Source organism: Argopecten irradians, chromosome 2 (genome assembly GCF_041381155.1).
Source record: "Argopecten irradians isolate NY chromosome 2, Ai_NY, whole genome shotgun sequence".
Taxonomy (NCBI): domain Eukaryota; kingdom Metazoa; phylum Mollusca; class Bivalvia; order Pectinida; family Pectinidae; genus Argopecten; species Argopecten irradians.
The window spans coordinates 64,026,264-64,040,648 of NC_091135.1; the positions used below are offsets into that span (position 1 = coordinate 64,026,264).

General features: G+C 38.6%; 2 protein-coding genes across 3 annotated transcripts in view; one reads left to right on the forward strand and one right to left on the reverse strand.

Moving 5' to 3' along the window:
• The window catches only part of LOC138316208 (zinc finger homeobox protein 4-like), a 325,938-nt gene that overhangs the window by 183,762 nt on the left and 127,791 nt on the right, over positions 1-14,385 (forward strand). The window lies entirely within an intron of this gene.
• LOC138316788 (probable cyclin-dependent serine/threonine-protein kinase DDB_G0292550) lies at positions 1,858-4,674 on the reverse strand. The gene has a single exon (XM_069258445.1). It carries the CDS (start codon positions 4,672-4,674, stop codon positions 1,858-1,860), a length of 2,817 nt encoding a protein of 938 aa, XP_069114546.1.

Sequence of the window (14,385 nt, forward strand, 5' to 3'; positions counted from 1 at the left end):
GAATGGAATGTAATCAAAATTAGCCACAAACATCCTTGGGGGAAGGAGAACAGAACTTGTATAAATTTTGGCTCTGATCCCCCGGGGGCAGGAGGGGTGTGGCCCAATAGGGGAAATAGAGGTAAATCCTTTAAATCGCTACTTGTCCTAGAGTTCTGTATGGATTGTAACCAAAATTAGCCACAAACATCCTTGGGGGAAGGGGAACAGAACTTGTATGAATTTTGGCTCTGATCCCCCAGGGGCAGGAGGGGCATGGCCCAATAGGGGAAATAGAGGTACATCCTTTAAATCGCTACTTGTCATAGAGTTCTGAATGGAATGTAACCAAATTTGGTGACAAACATCCTTGGGGGAAGGGGAACAGAACTTGTATAAATTTTGGCTCTGATCCCCCAGGGGCAGGAGGGGCGTGGCCCAATAGGGGAAATAGAGGTACATCCTTTAAATCGCTACTTGTCATAGAGTTCTGAATGGAATGTAACCAAATTTGGCCACAAACATCCTTGGGGGAAGGAGAACAGAACTTGTATAAATTTTGGCTCTGACCCCCCGGGGGCAGGAGGGGCGGGGCCCAATAGGGGAAATAGAGGTAAATCCTTTAAATCGCTACTAGTCATAGAGTTCTACATGGATTGTAACCAAATTTGGCGGCAAACATCCTTGGGGGAAGGGGAACAGAACTTGTATAAATTTTGGCTCTGGCCCCCCGGGGGCTGGAGGGGAGGGGCCAAATATGGGAAATAGAGGTAAATCCTTTAAATCGCTACTAGTCATAGAGTTCTGCATGGAATATAACCAAATTTGGCCAGAAATATCCTTGGGAGAATAAGAACTGAGTTTGTATAAATTTTGGCTCTGGTTCCGGGGGGCAGGAGGGGGGGGCCCAATAGGGGAAATAGAGGTACATCCTTTAAATCGCTACTTGTCATAGAGTTCTGAATGGAATGTAACCAAATTTGGCGACAAACATCCTTGGAGGAAGGGGAACAGAACTTGTATAAATTTTGGCTCTGATCCCCCAAGGGCAGGAGGGGCGGGGCCCAATAGGGGAAATAGAGGTAAATCCTTTAAATCGCTACTAGTCATAGAGTTCTACATGGATTGTAACCAAATTTAACCACAAACATCCTTGGGGGAAGGAGAACAGAACTTGTATAAATTTTGGCTCTGACCCCCTGGGGGCAGGAGGGGCGGGGCCCAATAGGGGAAATAGAGGTAAATCCTTTAAATCACTACTAGTCATAGAGTTCTACATGGATTGTAACCAAATTTGACCACAAACATCCTTAGGGGAAGAAGAACAGAACTTGTATAAATTTTGGCTCTGACCCCCCGGGGGTAGGAGGGGCGGGGCCCAATATGGGAAATAGAGGTAGATCCTTTAAATCGCTACTAGTCATAGAGTTCTACATGGATTGTAACCAAATTTGGCGGCAAACATCCTTAGGGGAAGGGGAACAGAACTTGTATAAATTTTGGCTCTGGCCCCCCGGGGGCTGGAGGGGTGGGGCCCAATACGGGAAATAGAGGTAAATCCTATAAATCGCCACTTGTCCTAGAGTTTTGCTTGGATTGTGACCAAATTTCTCCATAAACATCCTTAGGGGAAGGGGAACTGAGTTTGTATAAATTTTGGCTCTGACCCCTGGGGGCAGGAGGGGTGGTGCCCAATAGGGGATTTTAGAGGTTAATATTTAGATTCCTTCAGAAAAGAAACAATGAACCTGCATTTCAGAACATTACTTGGCATTACAATCCAGGTGAGCGATACAGGCCCTCTGGGCCTCTTGTTAATCGTACAAAACATGTAAAGAAGCATGTACAATAAATAGCTTGTTCTCCTATAAAATCACCTCAATCAAATCCATTTTGTGTTTGAAGTGAGAATTGTATGGATGGTGTTTGAGGTGAGAATTGTTTGGATGGCGTTTGAAGTGAGAATTGTTTGGATGGTGTTTGAGGTGAGAATTGTTTGGATGGTGTTTGAGGTGAGAATTGTTTGGATGGTGTTTGAGGTGAGAATTGTTTGGATGGTGTTTGAGATGAGAATTGTTTGGATGGTGTTTGAGGTGTGAATTGTTTGGATGGTGTTTGAGGTGAGAATTGTTCGGATGGTGTTTGAAGTGAGAATTGTATGGATGATTGTATGGATGGTGTTTGAGGTGTGAATTGTTTGGATGGTGTTTGAGGTGATAATTGTTTGGATGGTGTTTGAGGTGATAATTGTTTGGATGGTGTTTGAGGTGATAATTGTATGGATGATGTTTGAGGTGATAATTGTTTGGATGGTGTTTGAGGTGATAATTGTTTGGATGGTGTTTGAGGTGATAGATGGTGTGAAAGTTGTTTGGATGGTGTTTGAGGTGTGAATTGTTTGGATGGTGTTTGAGGTGATAATTGTTTGGATGGTGTTTGAGGTGATAATTGTTTGGATGGTGTTTGAGGTGAGAATTGTTTGGATGGTGTTTGAAGTGAGAATTGTTTGGATGGTGTTTGAGGTGTGAATTGTTTGGATGGTGTTTGAGGTGAAAATTGTTTGGATGGTGTTTGAGGTGATAATTGTTTGGATGGTGTTTGAAGTGATAATTGTATGGATGATGTTTGAGGTGATAATTGTTTGGATGGTGTTTGAGGTGAAAGTTGTTTGGATGGTGTTTGAAGTGAGAATTGTTTGGATGGTGTTTGAAGTGTGAATTGTTTGGATGGTGTTTGAGGTGATAATTGTTTGGATGGTGATTGAAGTGTGAATTGTTTGGATGGTGTTTGAGGTGAGAATTGTTCGGATGGTGTTTGAAGTGAGAATTGTTTGGATGGTGTTTGAGGTGATAATTGTTTGGATGGTGTTTGAGGTGTGAATTGTTTGAATGGTGTTTGAGGTGAGAATTGTTTGGATGGTGTTTGAAGTGAGAATTGTTTGGATGGTGTTTGAGGTGAGAATTGTTCGGATGGTGTTTGAGGTGAGAAATGTTTGGGTGGTGTTTGAGATGAGAATTGTTTTGGATAGTGTTTGAGATGAGAATTGTTTGGATGGTGTTTGAAGTGAGAATTGTTTGGATGGTGTTTGAGGTGATAATTGTTTGGATGGTGTTTGAGGTGTGAATTGTTTGGATGGTGTTTGAGGTGAAAATTGTTTGGATGGTGTTTGAGGTGATAATTGTTTGGATGGTGTTTGAATTGTTTGGATATGGTGTTTGAGTGAGAATTGTATGGATGATGTTTGAGGTGATAATTGTTTGGATGGTGTTTGAGGTGAAAGTTGTTTGGATGGTGTTTGATTGTTTGGATGGTGTTTGAGTGTGAATTGTTTGGATGGTGTTTGAGTGAAGTGTTGATTGTTGGATGGTGTTTGAGGTGAAATTGTTTGGATGGTGTTGAAGTGTGAATTGTTTGGATGGTGTTTGAGGTGAGTGAATTGTTGTGATGGATGGTGTTTGAAGTGATTGTGAGAATTGTTTGGATGGTGTTTGTAAATTGTTTGGATGGTGTTGAATTGTTTGGATGTTTTGAGGAATTGTTGGATGGTGTTTGAGGTGAGAATTGTTTGGAGTGTTTGAGTGAATTGTTTGGATGGTGTTTGAGGTGTGAATTGTTTGAATGGTGTTTGAGGTGAGAATTGTTTGGATGGTGTTTGAAGTGAGAATTGTTTGGATGGTGTTTGAGGTGAGAATTGTTCGGATGGTGTTTGAGGTGAGAAATGTTTGGGTGGTGTTTGAGATGAGAATTGTTTGGATAGTGTTTGAGATGAGAATTGTTTGGATGGTGTTTGAAGTGAGAATTGTTTGGATAGTGTTTGAGATGAGAATTGTTTGGATAGTGTTTGAAGTGAGAATTGTTTGGATGGTGTTTGAGGTGTGAATTGTTTGGATGGTGTTTGAAGTGTGAATTGTTTGGATGGTGTTTGAGGTGAGAATTGTTTGGATGGTGTTTGAGGTGAGAATTGTATGGATGGTGTTTGAGATGAGAATTGTTTGGATAGTGTTTGAGATGAGACTTGTTTGGATAGTGTTTGAAGTGAGAATTGTTCGGATGGTGTTTGAGGTGAGAATTGTTAGGATGGTGTTTGAGATGAGAATTGTTTGGATGGTGTTTGAGGTGAGAATTGTTTGGATGGTGTTTGAAGTGAGAATTGTTTGGATGGTGTTTGAGGTGTGAATTGTTTGGATGGTGTTTGAGGTGAGAATTGTTCGGATGGTGTTTGAGGTGAGAATTGTTTGGATGGTGTTTGAGATGAGAATTGTTTGGATGGTGTTTGAGATGAGAATTGTTTGGATAGTGTTTGAAGTGAGAATTGTTTGGATGGTGTTTGAGGTGTGAATTGTTTGGATGGTGTTTTGGGTGAGAATTGTTCGGATGGTGTTTGGGGTGAGAATTGTTTGGATAGTGTTTGAGGTGAGAGTTGTTTGGATGATGTTTGAGGTGAGAATTGTTTGGATGGTGTTTGAAGTGGTAATTGTATGGATGATGTTTGAGGTGATAATTGTTTCGATGGTGTTTGAGGTGTGAATTGTTTGGATGGTGTTTGAAGTGATAATTGTTTGGATTGTGTTTGAAGTAAGAATTGTTGGGATGGTGTTTGAGGTAATAATTCTTTGGATGAGGAGTTTCTTCGTTAGATGAGACTATGTAGGATGGTGTTTGATACCAATTACTTAAATGTTGGTATATCCACATGACGATTTGTGTTTACAAAATCTATGCAATCTGATTCAAGTAAATATGTGATGTTGACATTTCAAGTTTCAACTATATACATATACAATACACATTAATATTTACTTGGCAAAATTATGGAAATTATTTTCAAATAATGACTATGATTGACATAACATACAAACAATTTTTCTCACCAAGTAAATTTCTGATTTCCTGGTCCAAATTGTACTCATTTGCATAATTGTTGAACTTCTGTCACATGCAGGTTAGTTTGACTAAATGAAAGGTAGTTATAGGATAGATGAACAGTCGGCCGGAAGTGTGCCTGACTTTAGCCTCAATCTCATACACATCAGCCTCCGTAACGAGTTAGAATATTCATTTTATACTCATTTAGTTCCAGTAATTTATGAATATTAAATGTCATTAAAAAGTCAAGTGTTTAAAAGTTGATAATGAGGGTGACAATGTGTGTGACCTTCCGTGCTAAACGGATGTTCCCGATTTATCCCAGACATTTGGATTCAGTCGCCGTGGTAATGTGTTGGAGTTTAAACATCAGTTTATATATAATATATGTGTGTATATTTTATAATAATTGTTAAATTGCTCAACCTATTATCTAAACGGCAAGATCATTATTACATTAATTATATGCAACCGGAAATGTACAATATTTTGTATATTTGTTTCAGAGAATGATGCTAGGGTGTGATTATATATGTACCAGTATATCTCCAGTTACCAACAAAATGTCACTTTTTTCACATTATTACCCAATGCAGAGATTCTGGAGATAAAGACTAATTATATAATACCGTCTGGAAATTTACATTATCTACTGGAGTTGAATATCATTTTACCTCCTAAAAACTGACATTACAGCGTAAGAGTATGTGAATCAAATAAATGTTTGTTTCATTTGAAGTCATTTGGAGATACATTTGTAATAGAGTTTGAAATTCTAATCGTTTCCTACATTTTGACATTTTCTTGATGACTTTGAAAAGGTTTATTGGTATAAATTTTAGAGTTCAAAAACTATGAACAATACATTTTTAGCCCACCATCATCAGATGGTGGGCTATTTAAATCGCTTTTGGTCCATGGTCCGTCGTCCGCCGGTCCATCCGCCTGTCCGTCCGTAAACAATTCTTGTTAATCGCTATGTCTCAGAAAGTACTGAAGGGATCATTCTCAAATTTCATATGTAAGTGTCCCCAGAGCCCTAGTTATGCATATTGTGTTATGAGACCTATCGGTCAACAAGATGTCCGCCAGGCAGCTGTCTTGGATTTTGATAGAGAATGTTCTCTCTATTTCTCAGAAAGTACCAAAGGGATCATTCTCAAATTTCATTTGTAGGTTTCTTTAGGACCCTAGTTGTGCATATTGCAATTTGGAACAGAGAGTACTGAAGGGATCTGTCTTAAATTTCATATATAAGTTCCCCTAGAGCAGTAGTTGTGCATATTGAGTTTTAGGACTGATCGGTCTACAAGTTGGCCGTCCAGCCGCCATCTTGGATTTTGATAGTTAAAGTTTGTCATCGCTCTTTCTGAAAAAGTATTGAAGGGAACGTTCTCAAATTTCATATATTGGTTCCCCTAGTTGGACATACTGTGTTTTGAGACTGATCAATCAACCAGATGGCCGCTAGGCCACCAACTTGTATTTTGTAAGTTGAAGTTTGTTACTGCTAATTTTCAGAAAGAACTGAAGTGATCATTCTCAAATTCAGTGGCATGCTTCAGTGATATAGCACTATTAAAAGGGCAGTTCCACTATACAGGAAAACACAACATAAATGTACTGCAGTCTCCCAAAACACACAACCGCACCTCATACCAAAACACACCCCATGTAATTATAATTAAACAAACAAACAAAATCCCACTTTGGCCCTAGTTGTGCATAGTGCATTTTGGGAATGATTGGTCAACCAGATGCTAACAGACCACCATTTTGGATTTGAAAGTTGAAGCTTGAAAAGTAGAGAAAAGATCCATTTGTCAACTGTCAGACATAGGTCAATCTATGGTGGGCGCCAAGATTCCTCTGGGATCTCTTGTTTTAAGGAAGACATATGTCTTGAATTGTTAAAATATTTTGAATAATTAAGAATAAATTATCATCCAAGGTAGTAAAGGATGTACTGAAGTTTACAAAAGACATATATTAGTTTCCAGAAAATCATACTTCTTCATACAACCTTTCTAGCAGGACTCCTGCTAGGAATTGTCAGTGATGTTAGAGACACCATGAAGTTGTTTGGTCCTTCTAGAACTTAATTGTCAGTGATGTTAGGGACACCATACAGCTGTTTGGTCCTTCTAGAACTTAATTGTCAGTGATGTTAGAGACACCATACAGCTGTTTGGTCCTTCTAGAACTTAATTGTCAGTGATGTTAGGGACACTATACAGCTGTTTGGTCCTTCTAGAACTTAATTGTCAGTGATGTTAGGGACACCATACAGCTGTTTGGTCCTTCTAGAACTTAATTGTCAGTGATGTTAGAGACACCATACAGCTGTTTGGTCCTTCTAGAACTTAATTGTCAGTGATGTTAGGGACACCATACAGCTGTTTGGTCCTTCTAGAACTTAATTGTCAGTGATGTTAGGACACTATACAGCTGTTTGGTCCTTCTAGAACCTAATTGTCAGTGATGTTAGGGACACCATAAAGCTGTTTGGTCCTTCTAGAACTTAATTGTCAGTGATGTTAGGGACACAATACAGCTGTTTGGTCCTTCTAGAACTTAATTGTCAGTGATGTTAGGGACACCATAAAGCTGTTTGGTCCTTCTAGAACTTAATTGTCAGTGATGTTAGGGACACTATACAGCTGTTTGGTCCTTCTAGAACTTAATTGTCAGTGATGTTAGGGACACCATACAGCTGTTTGGTCCTTCTAGAACTTAATTGTCAGTGATGTTAGGGACACCATACAGCTGTTTGGTTCTTCTAGAACTTAATTGTCAGTGATGTTAGGGACACTATACAGCTGTTTGGTCCTTCTAGAACTTAATTGTCAGTGATGTTAGGGACACCATACAGCTGTTTGGTCCTTCTAGAACTTAATTGTCAGTGATGTTAGGGACACCATACAGCTGTTTGGTCCTTCTAGAACTTAATTGTCAGTGATGTTAGGGACACCATACAGCTGTTTGGTCCTTCTAGAACTTAATTGTCAGTGATGTTAGGGACACCATACAGCTGTTTGGTCCTTCTAGAACTTAATTGTCAGTGATGTTAGAGACACTATACAGCTGTTTGGTCCTTCTAGAACCTAATTGTCAGTGATGTTAGGGACACCATAAAGCTGTTTGGTCCTTCTAGAACCTAATTGTCAGTGATGTTAGGGACACTATACAGCTGTTTGGTCCTTCTAGAACTTAATTGTCAGTGATGTTAGAGGACACCATACAGCTGTTTGGTCCTTCTAGAACTTAATTGTCAGTGATGTTAGGGACACCATACAGCTGTTTGGTCCTTCTAGAACTTAATTGTCAGTGATGTTAGAAATACCATACAGCTGTTTGGTCCTTCTAGAACTTAATTGTCAGTGATGTTAGGGACACCATACAGCTGTTTGGTCCTTCTAGAACTTAATTGTCAGTGATGTTAGAAATACCATACAGCTGTTTGGTCCTTCTAGAACTTAATTGTCAGTGATGTTAGGGACACCATACAGCTGTTTGGTCCTTCTAGAACTTAATTGTCAGTGATGTTAGGGACACCATACAGTTGTTTGGTCCTTCTAGAACTTAATTGTCAGTGATGTTAGAAATACCATACAGCTGTTTGGTCCTTCTAGAACTTAATTGTCAGTGATGTTAGGGACACCATACAGCTGTTTGGTCCTTCTAGAACTTAATTGTCAGTGATTTTATGGACACCATACAGCTGTTTGGTCCTTCTAGAACTTAATTGTCAGTGATTTTATGGACACCATACAGCTGTTTGGTCCTTCTAGAACTTAATTGTCAGTGATGTTAGGGACACCATACAGTTGTTTGGTCCTTCTAGAACTTAATTGTCAGTGATGTTAGGGACACCATACAGCTGTTTGGTCCTTCTAGAACTTAATTGTCAGTGATGTTAGGGACACTATACAGCTGTTTGGTCCTTCTAGAACTTAATTGTCAGTGATGTTAGGGACACCATAAAGCTGTTTGGTCCTTCTAGAACTTAATTGTCAGTGATGTTAGGGACACTATACAGCTGTTTGGTCCTTCTAGAACTTAATTGTCAGTGATGTTAGAGACACCATACAGCTGTTTGGTCCTTCTAGAACTTAATTGTCAGTGATGTTAGGGACACCATACAGTTGTTTGGTCCTTCTAGAACTTAATTGTCAGTGATGTCAGTGATGTTAGAATACCATACAGCTGTTTGGTCCTTCTAGAACTTAATTGTCAGTGATGTTAGGGTCACCATACAGCTGTTTGGTCCTTCTAGAACTTAATTGTCAGTGATGTTAGAAATACCATACAGCTGTTTGGTCCTTCTAGAACTTAATTGTCAGTGATGTTAGGGACACCATACAGCTGTTTGGTCCTTCTAGAACTTAATTGTCAGTGATGTTAGGGACACCATACAGCTGTTTGGTCCTTCTAGAACTTAATTGTCAGTGATGTTAGAGACACCATACAGCTGTTTGGTCCTTCTAGAACTTAATTGTCAGTGATGTTAGGGACACCATACAGCTGTTTGGTCCTTCTAGAACTTAATTGTCAGTGATGTTAGGGACACCATACAGCTGTTTGGTCCTTCTAGAACTTAATTGTCAGTGATGTTAGGGACACCATACAGCTGTTTGGTCCTTCTAGAACCTAATTGTCAGTGATGTTAGGGACACCATACAGCTGTTTGGTCCTTCTAGAACTTAATTGTCAGTGATGTTAGGGACACCATACAGCTGTTTGGTCCTTCTAGAACCTAATTGTCAGTGATGTTAGGGACACCATACAGCTGTTTGGTCCTTCTAGAACTTAATTGTCAGTGATGTTAGGGACACCATACAGCTGTTTGGTCCTTCTAGAACTTAATTGTCAGTGATGTTAGGGACACCATACAGCTGTTTGGTCCTTCTAGAACTTAATTGTCAGTGATGTTAGAAACACCATACAGCTGTTTGGTCCTTCTAGAACTTAATTGTCAGTGATGTTAGAGACACTATACAGCTGTTTGGTCCTTCTAGAACTTAATTGTCAGTGATGTTAGGGACACCATACAGTTGTTTGGTCCTTCTAGAACTTAATTGTCAGTGATGTTAGGGACACCATACAGCTGTTTGGTCCTTCTAGAACTTAATTGTCAGTGATGTTAGGGACACCATACAGCTGTTTGGTCCTTCTAGAACCTAATTGTCAGTGATGTTAGGGACACCATACAGCTGTTTGGTCCTTCTAGAACTTAATTGTCAGTGATGTTAGGGACACCATACAGCTGTTTGGTCCTTCTAGAACTTAATTGTCAGTGATGTTAGGGACACCATACAGCTGTTTGGTTCCTTCTAGAACTTAATTGTCAGTGATGTTAGGGACACCATACAGCTGTTTGGTCCTTCTAGAACTTAATTGTCAGTGATGTTAGGGACACCATACAGCTGTTTGGTCCTTCTAGAACTTAATTGTCAGTGATGTTAGGGACACCATACAGCTGTTTGGTCCTTCTAGAACTTAATTGTCAGTGATGTTAGGGACACCATACAGCTGTTTGGTCCTTCTAGAACTTAATTGTCAGTGATGTTAGGGACACCATACAGCTGTTTGGTCCTTCTAGAACCTAATTGTCAGTGATGTTAGGGACACCATACAGCTGTTTGGTCCTTCTAGAACCTAATTGTCAGTGATGTTAGGGACACCATACAGCTGTTTGGTCCTTCTAGAACCTAATTGTCAGTGATGTTAGGGACACCATACAGCTGTTTGGTCCTTCTAGAACCTAATTGTCAGTGATGTTAGGGACACCATACAGCTGTTTGGTCCTTCTAGAACTTAATTGTCAGTGATGTTAGGGACCACCATACAGCTGTTTGGTCCTTCTAGAACTTAATTGTCAGTGATGTTAGGGACACCATACAGCTGTTTGGTCCTTCTAGAACTTAATTGTCAGTGATGTTAGGGACACCATACAGCTGTTTGGTCCTTCTAGAACTAATTGTCAGTGATGTTAGAGACACCATACAGCTGTTTGGTCCTTCTAGAACTTAATTGTCAGTGATGTTAGGGACACCATACAGCTGTTTGGTCCTTCTAGAACTTAATTGTCAGTGATGTTAGACACCACACAGACAGTGTTTGGTCTTCTAGAACTTAATTGTCAGTGATGTTAGGGACACCATAAAGCTGTTTGGTTCTTCTAGAACTTAATTGTCAGTGATGTTAGGGACACCATACAGCTGTTTGGTCCTTCTAGAACTTAATTGTCAGTGATGTTAGGGACACCATAAAGCTGTTTGGTTCTTCTAGAACTTAATTGTCAGTGATGTTAGGGACACCATACAGCTGTTTGGTCCTTCTAGAACTTAATTGTCAGTGATGTTAGGGACACCATACAGCTGTTTGGTCCTTCTAGAACTTAATTGTCAGTGATGTTAGGGACACCATACAGCTGTTTGGTCCTTCTAGAACTTAATTGTCAGTGATGTTAGAAATACCATACAGCTGTTTGGTCCTTCTAGAACTTAATTGTCAGTGATGTTAGGGACACCATACAGCTGTTTGGTCCTTCTAGAACTTAATTGTCAGTGATTTTAGGGACACCATACAGCTGTTTGGTCCTTCTAGAACTTAATTGTCAGTGATGTTAGGGACACCATACAGCTGTTTGGTCCTTCTAGAACTTAATTGTCAGTGATGTTAGGGACACCATACAGCTGTTTGGTCCTTCTAGAACTTAATTGTCAGTGATGTTAGGGACACCATACAGCTGTTTGGTCCTTCTAGAACTTAATTGTCAGTGATGTTAGGGACACCATACAGCTGTTTGGTCCTTCTAGAACTTAATTGTCAGTGATGTTAGGGACACCATACAGCTGTTTGGTCCTTCTAGAACTTAATTGTCAGTGATGTTAGGGACACCATACAGCTGTTTGGTCCTTCTAGAACTTAATTGTCAGTGATGTTAGGGACACTATACAGCTGTTTGGTCCTTCTAGAACTTAATTGTCAGTGATGTTAGAGACACCATACAGCTGTTTGGTCCTTCTAGAACTTAATTGTCAGTGATGTTAGGGACACCATACAGCTGTTTGGTCCTTCTAGAACTTAATTGTCAGTGATGTTAGGGACACCATACAGCTGTTTGGTCCTTCTAGAACTTAATTGTCAGTGATGTTAGGGACACCATACAGCTATTTGGTCCTTCTAGAACTTAATTGTCAGTGATGTTAGGGACACTATACAGCTGTTTGGTCCTTCTAGAACTTAATTGTCAGTGATGTTAGGGACACCATACAGCTGTTTGGTCCTTCTAGAACTTAATTGTCAGTGATGTTAGGGACACCATACAGCTGTTTGGTCCTTCTAGAACTTAATTGTCAGTGATGTTAGGGACACCATACAGCTGTTTGGTCCTTCTAGAACTTAATTGTCAGTGATGTTAGGGACACCATACAGCTGTTTGGTCCTTCTAGAACTTAATTGTCAGTGATGTTAGGGACACCATAAAGCTGTTTGGTCCTTCTAGAACTTAATTGTCAGTGATGTTAGAAATACCATACAGCTGTTTGGTCCTTCTAGAACTTAATTGTCAGTGATGTTAGGGACACCATACAGCTGTTTGGTCCTTCTAGAACTTAATTGTCAGTGATGTTAGAAATACCATACAGTTGTTTGGTCCTTCTAGAACTTAATTGTCTTTGATGTTAGGGTCACCATACAGCTGTTTGGTCCTTCTACCTGTCAGATATATGGGCATGTTTTATGAAAATATTTGTTTTGATTAAAAATTAAAAGCACTGAGAGTGCTGTGCTCATCAATGTGTATATTTTTAAGTAGCTCCATTGTCTGTTTGGCAACTGAATGGTATTAATGTTGACCATGTGTATAGGAATAAACAAACAATGTGGTTCAACCTAAGTAAAGCCTGCAATAATGTTGCATTACAAGCTGAAAGTACCTCATCCAGACATGCTTATGAAAAATGCAAGACGAAAATTTGAAGAGAAGAAAAATGAATTTTCCATAAAGTGATATTCCAATTTCCATATTGACCAGTACAACATTGAGAGAATTTGGGCCTAACGACTGGTTTTCTGACAGCTCCACGGAAATTTGTATGTATGAAGTTCGATGGCAACCTACCATTTTAGCTCATAGGCAAACACCTATATACTTTTTTGTAGCCATCATTTTTTGGAGGACTTGTGCAAAAACTATACTTAAAAATGAAGTCATCATATACTCGAGATATCAAATCGGGCTGCAAATGAAGATTTATTGATATCGGGCAAAGCAAAGTGCCATTGCATGGGACAGGGGTTTAAAGTAATTAAGACGCCTTATGGCTCTCTGTTCATTTTGATTTTAGAGGACAGTATATATACAAAACTATTGATTCTAAGACAGACGATGAATCACCTACTAATATTAAATGGTATGGTTTTTTTACATGTAAGACAGGCTATATAATATGGAAATCGAAGGATTACTGTTCTACCCACCTATTTAGTCTGAAAGTTTTCAAGGGAATATAAAATCAGCAACAAACGTTTCTATAACCATGATTATGATGGAATTAAAAACAAAGGAAGACATTTATGGGTTTTGATATGCAAAATTCTTTTCTTGAACAAAGAAACTTGATCAAATTAATGGAAATCTCTTTCACTATAACATCAACCTTGGTTATACAAAATGGTCGGACAAAGTGGCAGTCACGAGACAGTGGACTCACACCAGATATGCAGTAAGGAGTTTGACAGTTTGAACAATAGGTGTTTTTACATCATGCAATGGATTTTGAAAGAGAAATGTGCCTATACATTCAAAGCAGTTATAAGGACCCAGTCCAGAAAAATCTGAAACAAGGAAAACATTTATGTGTTTAAAGTTGGAACGTTTGTCTCTCAGAGTACTGATCTTCACTTTGGGCTATATCAGCTGTATACTTATTAAAATGTTACAAGGCTTATAATAAAATATCTACAATAAGTGCTCTGTTATTTTTGTTTATAAAACATTCACATTCGAAACTTTTGAAAATATTGTGTTATTAAAAAATATTGAATTTTTAAATAAAAAAGTGAAACATTATGTCTTCATTACAAGTTAGTTTGATTTGGAAAACGAGTAAATTATTGCAAATTTATTTACCCCTTTTTGAACTAAAACATTGTATTCGATGAATTTGTTAATATCCTTGAGGTTTTCTTGTACCAATGTACAGAGTTTTACAGGAATTTCAAATTGTTCAATATTCTGTTTTATTGAAGCAATATTTCATTTAAAACAAAAATATTATTTATGCATGAATTTATTTTTTTATTAGATCTGTGAAGTAAGATAGGAGTGCCAACTAATGTTGTATATTTTTATGTGTTGTTATTTGTGAAATAAATATACATACAAAATGGCAACATTAAAATGAAAAATGTCATGATGTTATCAAAGACATTACGTTTGTGGAAACATCACAAGATATTATTCACTTAATACATGAAAAAAGGCGGTAATTAGCTTAACACATACTGTGTTCATTATATATTCCCATATTG

What these genes read in the sequence shown, in the direction of transcription:
- LOC138316788 (XM_069258445.1), bottom strand. Translation starts at nt 4,674, where the DNA reads ATGTGGATATACCAACATTTAAGTAATTGGTATCAAACACCATCCTAC.